The following is a 23405-nucleotide window of genomic DNA, read 5'->3' on the forward strand; positions in this document are numbered from 1 at the left end:
TCCTGCTTTTTTTTGCCTTTTCATGATTTGGCTTAATCACAAGCTCCTTTATTTGGATTGTATCTTCCTTTCCACACCTGGCCCAGGCCAAAAGGGTGCCTATTCCCGTAAACACACTCCTTCATCCTTAAAGAAAATTGATGGAATTCAATCTTAATCACAGAGCATAGAATTATGGGGCCTCAAGAACATTGTGTCCAAAATGTAGATTGAAATGGCTTTGAAGAATTACGTAGAAAATGTTGTATACGTGATCTGTGAAGGAACATACAGAATTATATCCAGTTAAAGGTGCCTTACGAGATTGTTGGGAACATGAATATGCATGTTGTAATAAATTTGTATGAAATGCTGATGCAGATGACAAGGACATGGATATTGTCAATATAGATATAAGCCATACGGTGGTTACATCGACAATACCTCCATGGTTGTACACTGTATGGCTTCAATAGATTTCCAGCTGCAAAATCTAAAAAAACGAAAAGCCAAGTTATAAAGTGTCCATACAGATATAACAGTGTCAAAGTATCTGAATCTTAACAAAACAAATTCCAGATACGTACACTTGGGTCTTAGAATCCAGAGTCCATAAATGCTGCAGCAGCGATATACGTCTAGAGCATATTCTTACATCTTGGTATTTACACAGAACTCGTGGCAATGTTGCCAGTGTTGTGGGTGGAAGATTCCAACCTTAAAAATATCATATCAATTTTTTGAAGATTTATTCTTGTATATATTTTTATAGAATCGACAGTTAAAAGTTTATTCCAGACTGCACAAAAGTAGTCAACAGTGTACCCTATGGTGGCCGGGAAGTGCAAAACAACAAATCGCAAAACTTAAATCAAAGCTAAAAGCTAAATAAAATACTCAAAATCCAAATGACAAATCTGAAAACACAATATCAAATCTAAAAACAAAATAGCAAATCATAAAACGCAACAATTCGGGAAACAAAATAAGTCTGAAAACAAAACGACACATCAGTCAAACCGGAAAAGGTAGATATTTTATTTGACTTGGATAGCTACTGCTGATTGGACAAAACTCTATTTTCACATACCGTGCATGTTTGTATCTCCTCTTTGCTTCGCCTCTCTGAAACGCGCTGATATTTTACAAAGCTGATCGCTCTGAAAGCGAGGTGTGCTATGATTGGCCAGGTCACTGGTGCGTAGTGATTGGTCGAATACTGCACGGAAATGTAACACCTCTTACCATATTCGGAACACCAGGCTGCGCCGGCGACGGTACAACGAGATGTATAAGACCACCGACCTTACTTGTGTATACATTTGGGCGGTCTTAATCAAATCATACCACAAAGTGACGTACATGCGTGAGGGTGTGGTTACACGATGCGTTTCAGGCAGGTCTGGGTTCGCATTCGCTTTAAGATAGAATGCATCTTTTCTTCCGACACTTAAATTTGAGCAATTTTACGTGTCTAATACATGCATGGGCAACTTATAACACACCAAAGACACAGAAAAACACGTATTTTGCCAATATGGCTATGTTGAAACGTGCTCATTGTGCATTAGGAATAGATGCGTGTCTGTTTCATATTGCATACATTCGCGGCGTGAGCCAAGCCTCTGAGCAGAACGCATATTGCAGCTGAAAGTACACCATCCTTGATCGTTTTCACTCACAAGATACATAAAATATAAGCATATAACATGATACGTACTTCGATCTGTGTCCCTGTTGATTATACTGAGAGAGTGACTGACAAGATCGTTTTTTTTCGCGTATAAATATAAACATAAGCGTATAACAAAACGTGAATCGACGCGTTCGGTGTGGTTAAGTTGTTCTGAACGTCTCTTTATATGCCCTATTCGTTTTATTTTTTTAATACAATACAGTTGTACAAACAAAACCATTTCAAATTTTCTTTATGTGTTAGCGAAAATAAACGATCGCGTCAGTCACTTTAGCGCAGACTCTGCGTATGTATGCAGTGTGAAACAGTCGCGCATCAATTCCTAATGCAAGATGAGCCCGTTTCAAGTTTATAAGCATAATGTGACTTTTGAACGTTAATCAATAAATTGCACTGAATAATATATGTATGTGCTTTCTCATAGTAACATCGAGCGTTCTGGATATCTTGATTGACAGGAGTTTCATCCAATCAGCAGTAGCTATCCCGTTCCATCAAAATACCTACCTGTACGGTTTGATTGACGTCGTTTTGTTTTCAGACTTTTCGATGTTGTTTCTATCTTGTTATTTTATTTCCCGAATTGTTGTTGTGTTTTAACATTTGCTATTCTGTTTTTAAATTTGATACTGCGTTTTCAGATTTGTCATTTTGATTTAGGAATTTTTATTTTGCATTTAGATTTGTTTTTTTATATCTGCAAACTTGTTGTTTAGTTTTGCACTTCTCGGCCACGGTAGTAGGCTATTTTATTAAAATACCTGAAAGATACAGGCTGAAAAGTAAAATTCAGTGTTTTATTTCTCTGCAGTTCTCCTCCTTGTCTTCACACTCCATCCCAGTAGTTGGCGGTAATGCGCCGAAGGCTGTTTGCCGACCGCCATTAAACATAAAAGAAGGAGAAGCATTTTACATAAAGTGAGAAGAGGTTTCTGATTGGTGGATGCTTCGCTTCTTCTCTAGGGTAAAGGTCTCAATAAGACATTCAAGTTTGAGCACTGTCACCAAGAGATAATGCTTTTGACTAAGGTAAGAATTTATTTAAAAGTTATTCATGTTTTGCATAGTCATGTTAGGTTATTGCATGTCAAGTGTAAAATCTGTTGAGGTTGTGAGACACTTAGTCTCAGCTGTTAGCTACATTCCCAAGCAAGTCGACCTACGCAGTTTATAAAAGGTCGTTGTGTAAGATCATACAATTTATTAATTATTGTAATTAACTTAGTAACTGACATCTGTGCTATTTCACCGCTTGTTGTAAAGTGCCTATAGTATTTTGTCTCCCTGTCGTGGGCAGTAACTAAAAAAGAAATCGTCACATAATGGCAAAAATACTAATATTAAATCCAATAATATTGCATATACACATATGGTTATATATTGATTAGTATTTAAAAAGTTGTTTTGGTTCATTTCCTTGTTGTTGACTGCCAGGTTTTTTATCTGAAATAGGGTGCGTCATTAAATGTAAACAGAATTGAATAATGTTGAATAGAATATGTAATTTCTATTTCATAATTGTCTGACAGGTTCTGAGGTCAGGTGTTCAGGCTGGGCTCAGGTTTCAGGGCACAAGTGCTCAAGCTAGTGCCAAAGTTGCTGCTGCCACCTCAAAGCCAAGCCATGGCGGGTTCAGCTTTGGTATGTTTTTCGTACTGTCATATTAAAATCTAGAGCCTCTGTTGACTTTGTAGTCAAAAATGCCAAAGAAAATATTCTTTATTTTTCAACAGAATTAACTGACCAACAGAAAGAGTTTCAGGAGTTGGCTAGAAAGTTTGCACGTGAGGAGATTGTTCCTGCTGCCCCAGGCTATGATAAAAGTGGTGAAGTATGTCGTTTAAACCATACATTCAATTGTTATCCTATGTGCTGTTAGCACATAATGGCATTTTGCATGCATTTCATGTATCTTTATGATTTATCAAAATTGCTGTTTCTGTTGCCTTCATTGCAGTACCCATTTCCTCTCATTAAGAGAGCGTGGGAGCTGGGTCTAATGAATGGTCATATTCCTGAGGATTGCGGTAGGTAATTTCTGATTCATTGAGCATCCTGTTGAATGGTGACTTTATTCTTACGGAGTTTGATATTGCCAACACAGGTGGAATGGGTTTGGGTATATTTGACGCATGCCTCATCACAGAGGAGCTGGCCTATGGCTGCACTGGAGTGCAGACCGCTATTGAGGCAAACTCTCTTGGAGTAAGTCCGAGCTTGATTTCATCTTTTATTTAAAGTGAAATTAAAAAAAATATACACATATGTCATAATTTATTAAACCACAGGGTGTATTTTTTTTCTGTAATCGCTATTAATACGGCCAAACACTTCTTTCCTTAAAACACTAACATTTGAATCTTTTTGTCAATGCAGCAAATGCCAGTCATTATTGCTGGTAATGATGCTCAGAAGAAGAAATATTTGGGCAGAATGACAGAGGAACCACTAATGTGTGTAAGTGTTTTTTTTTTTTTTTTTCTAGTCTAAATTTATAATGTGCTGGAAAGCTTGTCCAAAGAACTAATCTGAACATGTGGCAGTTATAACTAGGCATGTGTTGACAGGCATACTGTGTGACTGAGCCAGGGGCAGGCTCTGATGTGGCTGGAATTATGACCCGGGCTGTTAGAAAAGGAGACGATTATGTGATCAATGGTCAGAAAATGTGGATTACCAATGGGGGAAAGGCAAACTGGTTGGTGAACCACTTTGGACTCTGGAATATATATATTTTTTTCTCAGGGTAACTTTTTCTGGGACTGTAACTATTAACCATTTTATTTGTTTGTACGGTGTTTAGGTACTTCCTGCTGGCCCGTACAGAGGCTGATCCTAAATACCCTGCTAGCAAGGCTTTTACTGGCTTTATTGTTGATGCTGACACCCCAGGACTCCAACCTGGCAGAAAGGTAGGAGCTCTTGACACAATGGTCAACTTAATATAGTAATATAATATCAACAGTTAATTTTGTAACATCAGTTTCTCATTTACTGGTAACAGGAAATAAACATGGGCCAGAGATGCTCCGACACCAGGGGCATCACCTTTGAAGATGTAGTTATTCCAAAGGAGAATGTATTGATTGGAGAAGGAGCTGGTTTTAAGATTGCCATGGGTGCATTTGACAAGACCAGACCACCAGTGAGTTTGTCCTTTACATCAATTTCTTACCATCTCTACTGTAGTATGTGAGCCCATACAAATCTCCACTACCGTATTTTTGAGCCCATATAGTAATTATTAATGAAGTCTGATTTTATAAATTGCCTTAATATAAAAAAATAACACTGTCCTTTTTATAAAATTGAATTTTGAGTATTTCTGCTTTTCAGGTGGCTGCAGGTGCCACTGGACTAGCACAGAGAGCGCTGGATGAGGCCACAAAGTACGCTTTGGAAAGAAAGACTTTTGGCAGGCTGATTGCAGAGGTAATAAAATGTCTGGAATGGAATTTAAAAATGCATCTACAGTGTATATGCAATGATATTGTGTTCTGATCTCCAGCATCAAGCAGTGTCATTTATCCTTGCTGAAATGGCCATGAAAGTGGAGCTTGCGAGGATGGCCTATCAGAGATCAGCCTGGGAAGTGGATATGGGCCAAAGGAACACGTACTATGCTTCCATTGCGAAGGCCTTTGCTGGGGATATTGCAAACCAGTGTGCCAGTGATGCCGTCCAAGTCTTCGGTGGAAACGGTTTTAATAGTGAATATCCTGTGGAGAAGCTGATGAGAGATGCTAAGATTTATCAGGTCAGGATTGTAGTCAATCTTTATACTTCTTACTTACTGTAGTCTACACTTGACTATTGATTTTGCAGAAAGATGTTAAAATTTTACTGTCTTTTCTGCTTTCCACAGATTTATGAAGGAACCGCTCAAATCCAAAGGCTTATTATCTCAAGAGAGCACTTTGCAAAATACAAACAGTAAATCTGTACAGCCAACACATTCATGCAAGAAGCTAATGTTTTTGTTTAGAGACTTTTTTTTAAATGAAAATGTATGATCAATAGATGTCAGTATGATTGCTAGTTTGTTGGTTGCCTTGTCACATCAGCATGCCTTATGATATTTGTGTTCGGAGCATTGAACAATTAATGGTAAACTAAACAAAGTCGTCTTTTTTCTAACGAATTGTACATTCAAAATAAAGTAGCCTGTTCTAAATTTTCCTCGGTAGCTGAGTTTAAGTCAAGACACCTCCTTTGGTTTCTTCTTGGTTACTCGCAGAAGATTGAGAGTAGGACTGTGAAATTTTAGCTCTTTTGATATAGCCAAGGTGAACAGTTTCTGCAAAGATCTTGTAATGTTTATGAATTAATATTTTGTATTGTGGAATCAAGATGTCGTCAAGTAAAGCATTTTAGTAACAATATAATCTGTGCAGAAAAAAGCTGTCATGCTTTCTTTGCCTTGGCATGTTTTCACAATGAATACAACAAAATCAAGAATAAACATCAATATATCCAGTGCATTTTAAATAAAGATCTGCCCAAAATTATTTTGCGTTTAATGATGTATGAGAGAGTGACACCACCACAATTCATACAGGTCCCCTTAAGAGGCGTAAATTAGATAGGCCAGCCAATAGAAAGTGAGCTATTGTTATGAACGGCCATGCTAAATTCGTTTTTGTCTGAATTTTAGAATGATTAAATTAAAGGAATTTTACAAATACAACTTATTTTTTGTCATCGTTGATATAACCAACTATGGATATGTCTAAAATGATCCACGGATTAAAATCCAGTTAACGTGACACGTTATGATCTTTGTGGGCACCGGTAGAATTCACGAGCACTTTGATGACGTCATTCGCGTGGGACTGCTTGGGCGCAGCCTGTAGTCCACATCGTTTCTTCGCCAGGATGGTAAAGTAAAAGATATTTCTTTATGTGGTCATTAATAGTTCGTTCTAATGTATTTTCTCTGCTGTTGGGGAAAAAGCGATTAGTTGCGATGGTGAACAAGACAAAAGCGCCCATTTAAATTGATTAAAAGAAAACATAAACAAGCTTGGCATCCTAGATCCATTCATTACAGTTTACAGCCTCGGTATTAAACTAAGGTTAGGAGAAAAGGTTATCTGACTGTCAAACCAATCACCGTATGCGTAAGCCAGCTCATTTAAGTGCTAGACCGATGTGTTTATATGAATTGACTTAAAATCATACATTCTTTTCAGGGGACCCAGGTTAAAGACGTGATTATTAAACATGATGCTCCAAGCACTGTATTTCTAGACAAGCATGCAGACTACATTGCAGCTTATGGCTCCAAGAAGGACGATTATGTAAGTTTAATTGCTTTAAAATGCTAAAAATGAATTAAACCAGAGGCATGTTTGTAAATCTCATCATGCTTATTTAAGTATTCTGTACTATCTTCTGAAGGAATACACTCTCTCAGAGTACCTACGAATGAGTGGCATCTACTGGGGCCTGACAGTAATGGACCTTATGGGTCAGCTCTCTAGAATGAACCGTGAGGAGATCATAGAGTTCATCAAGTCCTGCCAGCACGACTGTGGAGGTATCAGTGCCAGCCTTGGCCACGACCCTCATCTCCTCTATACCCTCAGTGCAGTGCAGGTCAGAATATTTTTTCTAAATGCTACAAGTAAATTATAAAACATCATAGTTATAAATAAAACTTTTTATGACCCATTAGATCCTGTGTTTGTATGATAGCATCAATGTGATTGATGTGGACAAAGTGGTGGATTATGTTAAAGGACTGCAGCAAGATGATGGCTCATTCGTAGGAGACAAATGGGGTACATGTATGCTCATATGCATGACTATTTAATGGAATAAATCAGAAGAACAAAGTAAACCCTGGTTAGATTGTATATAACTTATTCAATGTTTCTCATTTCTTTTCACAGGAGAAATAGATACAAGGTTTTCCTTCTGTGCGGTTGCAACATTGGCACTACTGGTTAGAATTTTTCTGTATTCAAATATTATATATGAAATTGTTTAAACATGTTCCAGCATTGTTTTAATGCATATTACAAAACATTTTTATCTGCAGGGAAAGTTGGATGCTATCAACTTGGACAAGGCAGTGGAGTTTGTGCTCTCCTGTATGAACTTTGATGGTGGATTTGGTTGTAGGCCTGGTTCAGAGTCACATGCTGGTCAGGTGAGTTATTTTAATGTTCATATATTCATTAATACAAACAAAGTTTTTAGTGTATTTGTGTGTGACACTCGTATTTCCGTTTCAGATTTACTGCTGTACAGGCTTTTTGTCCATCACTGGACAGCTGCATCAGGTAAATGCAGATCTGTTGGGCTGGTGGCTCTGTGAAAGACAGTTACCATCAGGAGGTTTGAATGGGAGACCAGAGAAGGTAAGCAATCCTGCAGTTCATGGGTATATAGTTGATTAAATCTATCACAGTCTACTGAAATGAAAAAATAAAAATACAACTATTCATGCATCAGAAAAAAATAATTAAAATTCACGGAAATGTAAAATTGCAATATTTTTACAACCATAATAAACCTGGGTTAGACCAAACAAAGTTGTAGCAAAAGGAAATTGTATATTGTATTTTTCTGGTTTTAGCTGCCTGATGTCTGCTATTCCTGGTGGGTTCTTGCCTCTCTAAAGATCATCGGCAGAATCCATTGGATTGACAAAACAAAACTTCAAAACTTTATTCTTGCCTGCCAGGATGAAGAGACTGGAGGGTTCGCAGATAGACCTGGAGACATGGTGAGCTCACATTACACCTTCCTTATGAAAAACTTAAAATCTGACAATTCTTTCCATCTCAGTGGTTCATTCTTACCAGATGCATTTATTTATCATCTCTTTTCATGCTCCATCCAGGTTGATCCGTTCCACACTCTGTTTGGTGTTGCCGGACTGTCTTTGCTGGGAGAGGAGCAGATCAAACCAGTGAACCCTGTGTTTTGCATGCCTGAAGATGTGCTTCATAGGATCGGCCTTCAACCCGACTTGCTGAGCTGAGTTGAAGGAATCAACGTGGCCGTTGCATTCCCCTCCAACCCGTGTGCAGCCAGCCCTGTTCTGAATCTGGGAAACCAGCAAAGCGTGGAGAGCACTGAATATTGCTGTCATCTTCAACTTATAGTTGCACCCTTTAGAAGGACCAGGATTTGAGAAGTTTGGCTGTTAAGAGGCTGTTTTTGTATTGTTTTACTGTTCTTGTGTCTTTATGTATGCACAGTATGTGCGATGACCTTTATGTCTGATTTGATCTTTGTTTCTTAAACGTAATGGGATTTGTAGCTTTCACTGTGCATGTAAAAACATAACTTTATTTATAATAATCATTTACAGGGTTCTTTTCTCATATAAAGCCATGTTTAATGTTACGAGTGTTTAATAAATGAGAGAGATATGTTATCTTTGATAGCTTTCCCAAAATCAGTATTCTGGCAAAGTGTTCTCTTCATCCTGGCAAAGTGTTTGCTGAAAAGGGTGTCTAATGCATTCAGAGTTTAGGTGGCATAAATATAATCTTTAATTATGAAATTAATTTTATGTGCAAATTCCTTAATTTTTACCCATGAATTTAACATTTTTTACATTATTATCAGCGTAAGATTGTGCCAGCTGTGTGAGTAGAATGAATATTTCCTTTTACTGATTTTCAATTAGTTTTAAACAGCATTTGCTCACAGGTTTTAGTAGTTTCATCACATCCTTTATACAAAATCTGAATATTCATAATGAACAAATTATGACTGATTTCTAAAGATGATTCATTGTCAGGTGTGACTTTGTCTTCATTAATCTCTGTTGATGTTCCCCTCAAGGAATCAAGTACTCGTCATCACCCCTGGAGCTTCTGACACAGATTGTGATGAGATTCGGATGGCCTGCTGTTTTACATTGTTTTTCAGTAGTGCCCGCAGAACTTCCAAAGTTAATAAAATGAGAACCATTAAATGATCATTTTCAGTCACTGAATTTGGCTGAGGTTAGCCAGAGTTTAGCACTTCACACAAAATTTCTGAAATCCAGCCAAAAATGTGCCCTTTGCACAGTGTAATGCAATTTACACCAGCTATTAGGAATAAACCATTAAAAAAGTGAAGAAATAATCACTTATTTTCACAGAGTTTGTGAAGTTCATCAGAAGAGCAGCGATCTTCAGACCCCTGACAGATTTGCAGAAATAAACAGGAGGGTTGTTAGGCTCCAGCGAAACCCCACTGGCTCTCATTAGAAGTGTGAGATCTGTGAATCAGGCATGTCACCACAGTCTCCTGGCACTTGTTATTTTATTGTTAGATCCCCCCACACACGCACATGCAAATCCATTAACAACCTCTGCTGCCTTTAATGAAGACCACAACTACCATAAAGCATTCTTGACTGAATCATTTTATTCTGGGCAAAATTTTAACTGTTAGTTGCTACTTAGTTGTTGTTTTTTATTCAAAAACAAAATATTGTTGGGGACTAGCAATCAAAGGTGTAAATTACTAGAGTGTTAAGTATCTTTAATGTTTTTTTTACTCCACTACTATTAATTATGTTTGTTTTACTCGAGTACATTTAATAAAATACTTTTCATTTCTTTTCTACCTTTAACACTAAAGTATATTAAACATCTACTTTTACTCAAGTGAAATGATTGAGTAAATCAAGAAATTACTATGACTTATAATTAGCTTTTCTAATGTACAAAATATACTTTTCAAATGAAGTTGAATAAAAACATGATATATGGTATGCTGTATATAATGTATGGAAGTAAAAACTTAAATAAATTATAGCGACTTGCTCCTTGAGAATTAAAATTCAGTTAACAGTTTTTTAATATGTGAGGCTGGTCTAATATTTCAAATTATGAAATGCAAAATTCTGTGTAAGTGAACCCCACACAGATTGTCAAACATCAAAATGCTTCATGTACATTTCACTCATTTGATGTCCTATTTGAACCTAAAATGTTTATCTATCACCCTTACCAAAAGCATACACAATGTTTGTAGTAGGTACATGGTTAAGTAAAGAATAATTAAAAGAAAGACTGTTTTCCCACTGTTTACTTATTTTCGAGCACCCAAAAACGATTGCCTTCTAGATGCACTCACAGACTTGTTGTTTCATTTGCCAGGAGAGACAACCGAGTTTTAAGAAATTAACCTGCAGAAATTAATTGGTACACAATCAGTTGGCGATTGGACATATATATTTTTTAAATCTGTTTCAAGGTAAAGTAGCTAAGAACTTTGCAGCAATGTATATTTAAGTGTGTGTGGATTATTTAGGGACAATTAGTGATGGCTCTAGAGCAGTGGTTCGCAAACTTTATCGTTGTGAGGCCCGCTTTGTGTAGTGTGCATTGCTTTTTCTTATGTTTGAAATGCTTAAAATGTATGATAAATTTCATAAAATTCTCTAAAATCTGTGCATCTTCTGTGGGCAAGAAAGCAACCGCAATTGCAAAATGCATTGATTCCTATGTTGATTTGAAGTTTAGGTCACTGATTGATTATGTCTGGACTGTATTTACCAATTGAAAAAAATATGAGAGAAAAGAAATTGAATTTCTCATGTGATAGTTAAACAATGAGTGTAAATAGGCTATATAAATAAAAGAGTACTAAAATAAGTTTTAATAATACATTTCTTATGAGATTCAAAACCTAATAGCTCTTGAATTAAAGGATTCAAAAGAATATTAAAATGACTTTGTAGGTTTTATTACAAGAACCATCGTTGTGACATATATGGAACATGTGGTCTGAAGAGGTTAAATTATTATTATGATTATTTTTTAATGCAGACATGTACCTGCACAATATGACATGCTAGTATCATCCTCAAAACGGATCATGTTCATTTAATTTACAATTTAAACATAAGGAGCTTTACATTTGCTCTCTGAAAGCTCTGAAACAAAGTCAGACACCTTGTCCTTCAGAACTCTTTGCTTTCTCTTGTTCAAAAGTTCAAGGTTTTGGGGATCATTATATTCTTTGATGAGTAGATCAAGGCCACGTTTCATGGCTGCCTTTGATATGTGGCTTCTAGCATTGCTCTTGGTATCTTGGTATTGGATGTGTCTTGACAACGTCTTGCTGTTTTTCCATTCCCCCGAGAGCTTCATAGTTACCGGATTTTTATGAAGATCCGTTTTTTGTCGGACTGGTGTTGCTTGGGAGGTCTTATGGGGATGTGCATCACCTTCGACTTTTTCACTTGAGGACGATTCCAAGATTTCGAAATGAGATGATGAGACATTGAAACAATCACCATTAATGTTTTCATTTTTTAAATGCTCATATGGTGAAACACAGTTTTTACTCTTTGTCAAGTGAATGCTGTCGGAACTGAGTTTCTTACATGCTTTTGTGTCCAGAGTCTCATACACTTCTGACAAATCGCTCTCACGGTCACCAGTGTCTTCTTCAAACAAACAATCTCTCATGCTGTCATGCCTCTGGCCAAACGTGACATCTGACTTCACAGAATCTCCGCTTGCAACATTCAAGTCACCAAGGTTTTTCTCACATTCTTTTAAAGTTGAAAAGGCAATACTTACTGATCTTAGGTGAGCAGTATAGGCTTGATGACAATATCCACTTATCAGTTTTATGTCCATCAGTGTCTTTTGAACCTCTTGTATTTCTTTGTTGATCAAAAACATTGACCTCCTGTGATCTTTGCGGAGAATTTTCTGCTCGTCCACAAATCGTTTCATTTTACAAAGGTTTTTGAAGTGAGCTCTCTGTAGATGTTTAACCATACATGTGTTCCCTTAACTGGCTTTGAAGGAGCTCATGTCTCAGACAGACTCGACACTTAATGACTGCTCTGGAGCTCTGAGGCATCTGTTTGTTCTTTACTTCAGGGAGGGAACGGTGGGAGGTCAACATATTTACAACAGATAGCTAAGTGCAGGTGAGACTGATTTTAAATATGATTTAAAAAGATTATTGTCAGCTATCGGGTGCATTTGTACAGTAGAACAAAAATATCATTTAAATAAAATTAATGACTAGAGATTATTTTATGGCATCATTCTATTTTAATGATTTCCAGTGGTAAGAGCATGGCACTAGCAATGCCAAGGTCATGGGTTCAATTCCAGGGGATTGCACATAGTCAGAAACTAAATGTAAAAATACAATGCAATGTAAGTCGCATTGGATAAATGCGTCTGCCAAATGAATAAATGTAAAAGTCCTTCGCTAGGGGGCGACAAAGCTCCGTTTTTCCTTTGCACACGTGTTGTTTCTTACATTAAGTCGATCTTTACATACTTAAGAAAAAAATAAGCTTAAATAAATACTTTAATAAGCTCTTGTTGCTAATAATAACAAACTATAACATAATCCTGATGGTGTGACACAGAACCAAGATATAAGATATAAATCTTTTGCTTAAGCATTTTTAAATCTGTGAATAAATTTGTGCAGAGAATACGCTCCTTTAATTTTTGCATTCATGTTTGCATCGCTTCCCCAGCGCTTCGAGTCTGCAGATCTTGCACTGATGCTTTTCTAGCCCATGTATTTTTTATCATAGTCTACATTGCATAAAATATTCAGATAGGACGTTCAGTTTTCTGAGCCCAGGCAGGCCACCGATCCCTCACCTAATAGCAGAACGAGCATTCAGGCCAAAATCCACAGTTGATGTCAGAACTGTCCACCAGTGTATTATGACCATGAATCGTGGTCCTCATGACGTCAGCCTGCATCTGAACACAATGCCAGAGCAATCAGATTTGAAATGGATGTGCAAATAAGCTAAACAGATGCTCTTTATGTTTTTCTTAAAAGTTCATACCTTAAACAAAATCATCCTTATTGTATGGGAATGTACAATTTGCTCCTTTTTCTTTAATTGTACTGTTGTTAAAAAGCTTTTTGTTATCTCCTGTTTACTTCATCACCCCTGCCATTACATAGGCTAATATTTAATACTTTATTGTAGTATTTTATAACTACTATAGTATTTAACTAAATTACCTTTATAAATTTGCGTGTTCATCTCTGAGCTGCAATGTTATATGCATATTCCCAAATTAATCTCTGTTGTGATTGGAGCACTCAGCTCGCTGCTACAAATATATTCTCTCCTTATTATGGAAAACAATTCAAGAATTCTGAATTTTTCTACTCTGCCAAGACAACAATGCTTTAGTTGCATTTTTGGCTCATAAAAAATGGGGTTTACACTGAAATACTGTAAAACCAGAAAAACTTTTTTTGCTGATTTAGTTACCTAGGATTATTTAAAACTATAAATTATTTAAGGGATAGTTCACCAAAAAAAAAAAAAAAAAATTAAGTCACGCTCTTGGCTTTAACTCTCTACGGCTTTCATTCTTCTGCAGAACACAAACGAAGATATTTTGAAGAATGTTGGCAACCAAACAATGGCAGTTCCCATTCACTTACGTTTTATGGACACAAATGCCATACAAGTCAATGGGTTTTCTTCAAAATATCTTATGTTGTGTTCTGCAGAAGAAAGAAAATCATACAGACGGTGAGTAAATTGTGACAAAATTTCACTTTTGGGTGAATCCATTTAAAATATGTAAAAGTTTCATGGATTTTCATGACCTACATAATTCAGTAAAAATATTACAAGTTAAAATAAATTGTCTTAAACTGCTTGTATACATTGCACATTATGTATGGTTCATCTCATAATGCAAGGATTAATATACTGTAGGCTCACGCACATGACTCAATTTCACACACAGAAACCATTTCCCACACAAAACCTTCAAATCGAGAAAGCCAAGCTGTCACTTGTCAACTTCATACAATAAATCTCCACATCCATCTCTCCTCAAAGCGACTGTCTTTTCATTTTATAGACAAAACCTCTTTATTTTCTGTTTTTAATTCGAGCATGTTTCTTCAGTTTGACAAAACATGTTGTCTGTACAAAACGTCACATGAAAAAGAGGACACGATCAAATCAGATGGAAATAAATGCTTTCTGTCTCTTTAAATACTGAATACAGTTTGACAAGATCACAATAACAACAGCAAGAGTGAACGAGTGGGCCCCTCTGAATACGTCCGACTGCTGACTCACATGCTGTATCGCCACTCAAGACGCTAAAACCCTTCCTCATATCACATGAATAATTAATGTTGCTTTTAAATGCTACAAAAATAACATGAAATAGAATACAAAAAATCCATTTCCTTTTAGTCCGAGCCTGCAGTGCTGTCATCTTACACAGGTGATTTAAAAGTGGCTGATGCCTGATCTGCACAGATCAGATTGGAAAAAGTCATTTTGTTCCTCATCCCACAGAGCCGAAAGAGAACCGACGCAGAGTCTTATTAAGCAGCATTTGGGTTTTGCACCAAAGCGAGTATTCTAATCTAGAAGATTAAGAGTCCTTGTTCCTCTAGTAGACCCCCATGACACGGACGCACAGTTTTGAGTTGAGGGCCACCAGTGAGCGCTGACATCTTGCTCTCTGATCCAAGCTGCATCAGCTGAGCCTTTACGCCAGTGTCTAGAAGGTCTATTTTTATTTTGTTGCTAAGAAAAATATATCATCACTATCGTAACAAGATCATTTTCACAGTGTTTCACATGCATGTGAATGTCTACCACTAATTCTCTAATTGCTGGCTATCACAAATCATGTTTTCTCTTCTTTCTTCAGATGCAAAATCTCTGAAGAAAGTCCTTTGGTGTGTTTTGTTATTGGGGAAAAAAATCTATTTCTAGATATGCCGGGATTGAGTTTGATGTATGTGGAATGGGCTTTATAGCTATCTAAATCAGTGTTTAAAATCATTTGTTGATTGAAACTGCAATGACCTACGCGGTGACAACATGACACATTAAGCCTTGATTACATGACAGCATATATAAAAGGTCACATTCAACGACACACTCCAGGTGCTCAAGTCTCACTACATCATCTGCTTATTTGTCCCACAAGCATAAAGTCCCAGAGCAGGCCAAACGTCTCTGTTCTCAGATCAGCCGGTAAAGGGGATACATGACTCAGACTGCACATTAGCCGTGGGCTGAAGAAGAAGGCTTCCCTGAGGGAGTATGGACGGAGGGAGAACGGTAGACAGTCTGGGCCGCTGTGGATCTTTTATATGCGGGCCAGCAGCTGAGCCAGCAGCAGGAACAGCAGCGCAGCTAGGCATGGGCCGTCTGCCCTGCAGCGATGGCTCCGGTCAGTCAAGAAAGGCTCTGGAGATTCGTAGCCCGAACCATCTGAAACACACAAACAGAGAGAAAGCACACGGCGAGGACGAGCTTGGAAATTCATACCTTTACTCAAAGCAGCAGGAGCCTACAGCACTGACCTAATTACAGTTTAATTACTGAGATGAAGATCTTTTTTGCATGCAAGGAGTTTCATAGATTACAGGAACTTGACGTATGTGTGCCAATGATAAAAAACAAAACAACTGGAGATACATTTAGAGGTAGAGTGTTATGATTTCAAGAGTTGCTTTTCAAAGTGACAAAGTAATCGAGGTGTGCACATTTAACAAGAGGTTTGAGATTTGAGGTGATGCGAGGAGGAATACACAATAGGGTTATTTTGGGGGCGATACTGATTTTAACAACAACTCTTGGCCAATTCCAAACACATGCATTAAGGCAGGGGTTTATAATTTAGGTCTGGGGAACCCCGAGGTGGTTGCAGGGGGCCCCCAGAAAATTTCAAAGAATGATTTTTCAGAGAAAACTTTTTCTTCCTTTTCAACTACATGCAACGTTTCCAGAAATAAGTTCCTTATTTCACTCCAAGTTAAAGTTGATACAGTGCAAATACAATTGAACTGATTTTTCTCTCTTCTGGGTTATACACCCAACAAGTGTAGCTAACTATTTACGTAAAAAAAAAAATTTGTTTTCTTTATAATATCACATTTATTATTTACCAAACAAAGTTTAAACGTTTTTTATACATAAAAATGTATGGAAGAACATAATATAATCCTAGTTTGGGCAGTCCATGGCATCATAAATTCTGAAAACCCCTGGGTACAGTATACAGGCAAGTTTATCGCTGTATTATCAAAACAATCGCACATAGATTGGATCAACATTATAACAGAGGCACAAAGCTAAGAAATACAAATAAGACAACTTCAGAGGTCATTTCTTATAAACAACTTCAAATCATATTTATATTTGACTTATTATAATAGAACATAACATTTTCCGGCCTTGACGCAGTTAAAAACGTTTGGTTTGTTATATCGACCTGTTTTTTATATAACGCCAATATATAAACAGAACTTGTACTTGCTGACTGTTTATATTTAACAACGCTAAGTAATGAGTTCATGACAAATAATTCACGCTCATTCTAATCGTTTCTCATTAGACCTCAGCTGTTATTATGATGGATGCCGATCTCACTTAAACACATTCTCGCATCTTGAAAATAAATATGACATCTCATTAACAAAATGTTCCCGCAAGATGTGACTAAGTTATTTGCATGCTTGTTATATCTAACAGCTGGCTGGAGTGTGGACATGAAGATAATATTATTTGCGACGGCGGGCAGTGCGCGATAGATGACTTACTTGTGGGTTTAACATACACCTTCAACTTTAAACAAGGCTTGCCAGCGTGGTTGGGATGAGGAGAAGCTGTTGACAAGGAAGAGAGGAAATGGAAGAGAAATAATGAGTTCCACACAATGCAGGAAGTTGACATCAATCAGCCAAATGTGCTTATGGCAAACAGAAACATTCAAACACTGAATAAATATGTGGCTCATCAATCTGGTTAAGATTCTGATGCTGTTCCGAGATGACACTAAAAGTCTCTCAAGCCCTAGAGTTAGTTTGACCCTTCAACAACCAAATCGAGAACAAAGTTCCATATTTTCTCCATTCAGAGAAGATTGCTCTGACCTTCTCTAGCTTGGTGTCGTCACTTACAATAGCCTGTCACACAAGTGCCCCATAGCAAATTATCCTCCAGAACAGTCTGTGACCTAAGTCGCCACTGAGTCAGCCGGCTCTCGAACATCAGCCTCCACTAGTCCATCTCCAGCACAGCTCATCTGGACTCTCCAGACATAACCTTTTAGACAGATGACTTCATTCATCTCTGCTGTGCAGACCTAACAAACCTCTCGATTATTTCCTTATAAGGTTCTGACGACAATAAAAGGGAACGTGAAAAACGATTTGAACTCTGAATCTGTCAAACCCCCGGACCGAAAAAAAAATGCGTTTGATCGCCCGGCACATCCACTTAATTTTAATGTTCCGGTCAAGCTGATGCAGTACACGAGGAGTTGTCGGGAGTTTGTCATCTTCAGACCGAGCCGCCCGCCCTCCCCCCATCGCCTTTCTCAGGTCATTGTGTATTCCTGTGGCATGTCCACTACACCGGATCTTCGGTTCATTGGAGAGCACCCAACCTCGTCCGCCGGCAGCTGTGTAGAAGACGCCTGTCAAGATGTCATCACGGCCAATCAATACTGGCGGAGAGAAGGAAGTCTGAGGTTAAGTATGACTAGACCTGATGGACGTGTTCTTTTTACCAGCATACAATCAAGATCGGCCCCCACTTCCCCCTGATAACCTCCCAGATCTATCTCTCATCGGCGACCCCCCGACCCCGCCTTAAAGCATCAATTCCCAAAGGCCTGTGATGGCCACAGAGCTGCCGGTCCCCAAACAATCCTCCCAAGGAGTGGCTCTTGGGGGGAGGTGGGGTGTCCAAAGGTCTTTTCCAGCCTTGAAACAAAAGCCTGCACAATGTAGGGCCTGGCTGGGAGCTGGGAGGCGGGTGCATTAAAAATCAGTTTGGGAGGATAGGGCATCTTTGAACTGTTGCTCTTGCTCTTTGTGGCATGTCTCTTTCTCCCTCGTGTGAAGAGACAACACTGCGGCGTGTATGATAAGCAGTGCTACGCCCCGCTGACTTATGGGGGTTGGTGTGGAGGGGATGTTGACTCACAACACACCCCCCCCCTCCCCCTTCGTCCCAATGCAAGCTTCTCTCTCTTTCAGTCTGAGCTGTCAGTCAGGGAATAATCAACAGTCAAATGAAAAGCATGTAGGATCTCCATGGGAGAGAGAAAGGCTCGTCTGAGGGACGACTCCTGATGGACAGTGACACAAAGCCTGCAAAGCTCAAAGTCACCCATCTCCATACTGTACACAGAGCACACAGGTGGCTCTGGCCCTCCACATCTGCCCACACCAAAGGCTGCTACATCCTGAATTGTAATCACCATATAAAATATTGAATGGCTTGCTCTCTGTTTTTACCCACATTTTTCATGTTATCTCGCTAAAACAGCTAGGCAGGAAACTTAAGAAAGAATAAAAGATGTCTATTTTTAATTTGGTAAAGTCATACCAAACTGTCTTCAGCAGAGGACAGTAAAACAAATAATGAAAAGACACGTTTCCTGTTAATGCTGGGAGGTTAATGGGACTAAGCTGTTGGATGTTTCTCATTAAAAAAAACACTTAGGCTATTAAGATTAAAGCTTCTCTATTTCTCCATTTCAATTCCTTGCTTAATCTACCCGTGTCTTTTCACGTTGCAACTCTTCACGTTCTGTCCGAAGAGGCAATGAAGCGAGAGCGTTCTTAAAATTATTTAGATCAGAAAATAATCAACAGTATAGAAACAAAACAAAACAAATATGATGAGATTTGAGATCAAACTGTGTGCAAATCACCGTTGGATACAAGTAAAGCGAAAAGTCTTGCTTGCTTTCCTTGACGTTTAATTCTCTCAGAGGTCTTAAAGCAAGTTGAAAGTGTAGTAAGAGTAATACAAATAAAAATAATAAAAGGGTGGGGGAGTTGGTGTACTATGTGATATGTTTACAAAAGGTCAACCAACTATATAAATCGGTCAAGCTGGTGAAAACGTATAAACACAGACATCAACCATTTTAGTCACATCTGCATGCAAATGAATTCAGGAACGAGAGGTGAAATAATGATTTTTGCTTAAGTACACATGCAGCTCTGTGTCTGAAAGCATCTTTACAGCTGCTGTGTTTACCAAGGATCAGATGACAAACAAATCTTAAAGAAGGTGGATATAAATAATCAGCAAACAACAAGCAAGCGCTGCAGTAGCTAAAACAAATAAATGTAAAGTTATTTTTGAAAATGAATGTAAAAAAATCTAGGGCTGTCAAATGATTAATCGCATTTAATTGCATCCAGAATAAATAAATGTGTTTACATAATTTTTGTGTAACGGTTATGCTTGGTTTTCATTCAGTTTCTGTTCCCCTTAAGGCTTAAATACATTACAAGACTTTTGCTCAGATTTTGCCCAGATTTTCAGTATGAACTTGTTGCAGAAAGTCTGTGCCAGTCTGCAGATTTGATCAGTAAGTGTGTTTCTATCTAAAACTTTCAAAATATCTGCAAGTGTATGATGTCTAGTTAAAAAAAATCTGTTCAGATTTTAAAAGTCTTGTAGTGTATTCCAGCCATTAGTCATTTGTTTCCATAGTTACTATTAGTTAGCCCCTGTTTCTGTTGATTGCATTCCCCTTGTATTTATACCCCATGTCCTCCTTGGTTCATTGTCTGCTATTATTTGAATGTTACGTTTGGTTTTGTTTTCCTGCTTCTGTGATTACTCCCTGTGGATTTATTAAAATAGACTTTTTGGAATTCTACGTTTTTTGTTGTGCGCTTTATACGGCAAAACCGTGACAATATGTTTGTGTGTTGTCCATATTCATTTTGTATTTAAAAACACATACACATACATGCCTATATTTAAGAAAAATATAAAAATTAATAAACATTTATATTTAATTTAACGTTTAAAAGTTACTTGGTAACTATAAAAATACATGTAAATATTTCTTGAATTCATATATACGTGTATGTGTATGTGTTTATAAATACAATAGTATACATACAATACATAGACAAATATTATGCAAACACAAACTTTTATTCTAGATGCTATTAATCGCAGTTAATCATTTGACAGCCCTAAAAAAATCTTAAACTAGATGTGACTTGATTTTGATTAACAGCATGTTAATATAAATTATAAAATGTCTAATATTGTATTGGTTGCTTGGGATGATTGATCTAGAAATGCACACTTACAAATGTAATAGTACTCGTGTCCAGGTCGAAACTCAAAACCAAGCGAGAAGGGGGTGAAGAGTTGGAACTTCTCCGAAAACCGCAGGGGTCCGTCAGGGCTCTGGGGGCGGTTACACTCCCATCTCTTAAAGCCCCTCATGCGGTGCTCACAGGTGAGGTAACCATCATGGTTAACCATGAAAAGGATGTAGCGCTCCATGCGACTGTGAGGCTGGGGGGTCTCATAATATGGACAATACACGTCCAGGTAGTCGTTGATGCTCACGGCCACAGTGTATTCCCCCTGCCAGAACCTGCAACCGAGAGTCAGAGAGTATTAGCTCACTTGAGCCAAACCGAGTGAATGACATTACTACTGTCAATATACCTAATTTCATGTTTTTTTATTTTGACGCCATTCAGACCATACAGCATTACAGAAAGATGTTTAACACACAAGGGCTAAATCAGTTGGGCAGAAAACCACAGGCAAAGCAACAGAATAAGCTGTAATGAAAAGCCACAATACACATTTCCTATCTAGGTCACCATTATGCAGAGAGAGAGACAGAAAGAGAGAATGGAAAAGCAGAACATACTGAAATCTAACACACAAACACTTGCGACTTCTCTTTGTAATAATATAATGAGGATGATTGAGAGAGCCTAAAACAGAGCCCTTAAAAACAACTCTGAAGGTCAGAAATGACATAACAAATGAACAAGTTGATTATGTTCACATAAACCACTGGCAAATTCACTAAGCGAGTTGATTTAGTTAGCTTGTCATGTAAATCATAAACTTCATATGAAATTGCACCCTTAAAATAATTTTTCATGCTTTGCTTTCGGGTTTCTCTCTATATATCATGTGTTTTATGAGAGTGCAGCTTTAGAGCAAAAGAAAAAGAAGAGAGGGAAGGGGTGGAGGGGTAAAAGATAGCATTAGTGAATCGGTTTGAAAGTCAGTGTGACCTACAGAGGCTGCAAGATGTGTGTGACTGCCGTGTGATGCCGAAGTCCTGTGTGTATATGCTTTTCACTGAAAAAACTGTCTGTCTACGGAATAAAAAGATGTTTATTCATGTAACGTGAGACAAATTGCTCTTTGAAAAACAACACAGTTTTAATGCATTACAGACATTTTGTAAAGTAAAGTACACAAAGAACTTGTCTGGGTCAATTTCAAAATTCCCCCCCAAAAGAAATCCAGTTTCTGTGAGATACACACAGTCCTACACAAGAGAAAATAACTTCTCAGTGCTTAAAAACATGTTTTAAATTGCATGTTCCCCACGATCCCATTTTTCAACATTAAGTTAGTGTGTAATGTTTCTGTAAGGGCATAAATAATACCTGCAAAATGATAAAACTCAAAGTTCAGTGAGATATTGTCTTTAACAAAATTCGCTTTTCAAGGACTACAGAGAACGGCTGGATCGGACTACAGCCCTCTACTTTCCAGGTACCTGATGTCACCATTCTGAGTGCTTTTAATAACCACAGGAATACGCCAAAAAAGGGGCAAGGTCTTCCTTAGAGAAGAGGAAGAGGCGCTGAAGTAGTGTTCTGTTAACAGAGATCGTGAACATTTGACTGTGCTACGCGCTTAAATACTTTTACTTTTATCACAGTCCTAGAGCTACTTATTACCAACAGGTAATAAGAATACAGCTACAAACATTGTTAGATAGCCAACGGTCAAATAACAGCTTCCATGCCTTTAACATCGTTTGTGAAAGCTGTTCTGTGTAATACACTTATATTGTGTGTGTGCGCTTACCTCTTAAACACTTCTATGAAACATCCTTTGAAGTCCTGCTTGCAAATGTCTCCTAGTCAAACTGCTTGTTTTATTATCTCTTTTTAACTCGGGTCCAATATAAAAAAAGCAAACTAACTCTTCTGTAATCAGTGTTATTTATTATAACCGGTCTGACGCCATTCGGTCCGGTGTCATTCCTCTCGCCACAGTAGGAAAAAAAAGTGTGATATCTAACATTGATTGACGTTTGCTCATGCACAAATAGACCTCCGTTAGACATCGATCGATCCGCATATTTTTAACTGATAAAGTGAAGTTTACACCATTGTTACTGTTTATTGCTAAAAGCCAAAGTTTATGAATACACGTGAGAGGGGCACCGACCAATCACAACAGCCTGAGAAGCGGAAAACAATCACGTAAGTTCTGGTCATCTTTACCAATCCGAGCGTTTCGGAAGGAGGGACTTTATATAGACCTGAAGAAATCCAGTCGTTTTGTTAGAAGTGGAACAGCGATGAACAATAGACTTGAAATATAAAGCGTTTTTTTTATTAGAAACATGAACATCCATTGTTAAACACCCAAAAAACATAATCAAAGCCTCAAAAATAGCCAAAGACTGGGTCCTTTATACAACGGAAAAAAAATTAACGCTCTGAGCAGACCAAGAGCACAATACTTTCCAAACCAGTGACAGTGTCTGATCTGAACTCTATAAGCCTGTCTTTTTATAGACCAACATGTATCTAAGCAAGAACAGCAGAAAGCACTCACACATGTGTAAGTGAGGAACGACTGTCAGCTATTGGTCCATTTCCCTTCATTGCTCTGGATGAGGTCTTGTCCTCTTATATAGGGAAGGGGCCCTCTGCAGCACCCGCTGTCTGTCCTTTAACTAGACAAACT

The 23405-nt window shown here is 37.8% G+C and overlaps 3 protein-coding genes across 4 annotated transcripts in view; 2 read left to right on the forward strand and 1 right to left on the reverse strand.

Annotated features, from left to right (window-relative positions):
- The first annotated feature begins 2559 nt into the window (after positions 1-2559).
- Positions 2560-6183, forward strand: LOC130418187 (medium-chain specific acyl-CoA dehydrogenase, mitochondrial-like). Its single transcript, XM_056744184.1, has 12 exons — positions 2560-2704; positions 3205-3316; positions 3409-3506; positions 3633-3702; positions 3780-3880; positions 4052-4132; positions 4243-4373; positions 4479-4587; positions 4680-4820; positions 5012-5107; positions 5184-5432; positions 5541-6183. The coding sequence occupies exons 1-12, from the start codon at positions 2690-2692 to the stop codon at positions 5610-5612; spliced, it is 1275 nt and encodes a 424-aa protein (XP_056600162.1). The 5' UTR covers positions 2560-2689; the 3' UTR covers positions 5613-6183.
- Positions 6184-6340: 157 nt separating this feature from the next.
- rabggtb (Rab geranylgeranyltransferase subunit beta) lies at positions 6341-9198 on the forward strand. The gene is made up of 9 exons (XM_056744185.1): positions 6341-6553; positions 6868-6975; positions 7076-7273; positions 7353-7458; positions 7570-7622; positions 7719-7829; positions 7915-8040; positions 8259-8408; positions 8526-9198. Exons 1-9 carry the CDS (start codon positions 6488-6490, stop codon positions 8664-8666), a joined length of 1059 nt encoding a protein of 352 aa, XP_056600163.1. The 5' UTR covers positions 6341-6487; the 3' UTR covers positions 8667-9198.
- Positions 9199-14494: 5296 nt separating this feature from the next.
- The window catches only part of efna2a (ephrin-A2a), a 55546-nt gene continuing 46635 nt past the window's right edge, over positions 14495-23405 (reverse strand). Inside the window, exons 3-5 of one of the 2 annotated variants that reach the window (XM_056740887.1) lie at positions 20753-21045; positions 17222-17287; positions 14495-15890 (exon numbers count right to left, since the gene is read on the reverse strand). In XM_056740887.1, the coding sequence (XP_056596865.1) occupies positions 15766-15890; positions 17222-17287; positions 20753-21045 (484 nt within the window). In that variant the 3' untranslated portion in view covers positions 14495-15765. Of the gene's footprint in view, positions 15891-17219; positions 17288-20752; positions 21046-23405 lie in introns of both variants that reach the window. The other variant, XM_056740893.1, reaches the window with a different exon arrangement.

The sequence above is a fragment of the Triplophysa dalaica genome, chromosome 3 (genome assembly GCF_015846415.1).
Source record: "Triplophysa dalaica isolate WHDGS20190420 chromosome 3, ASM1584641v1, whole genome shotgun sequence".
Taxonomy (NCBI): Eukaryota; Metazoa; Chordata; class Actinopteri; order Cypriniformes; family Nemacheilidae; genus Triplophysa; species Triplophysa dalaica.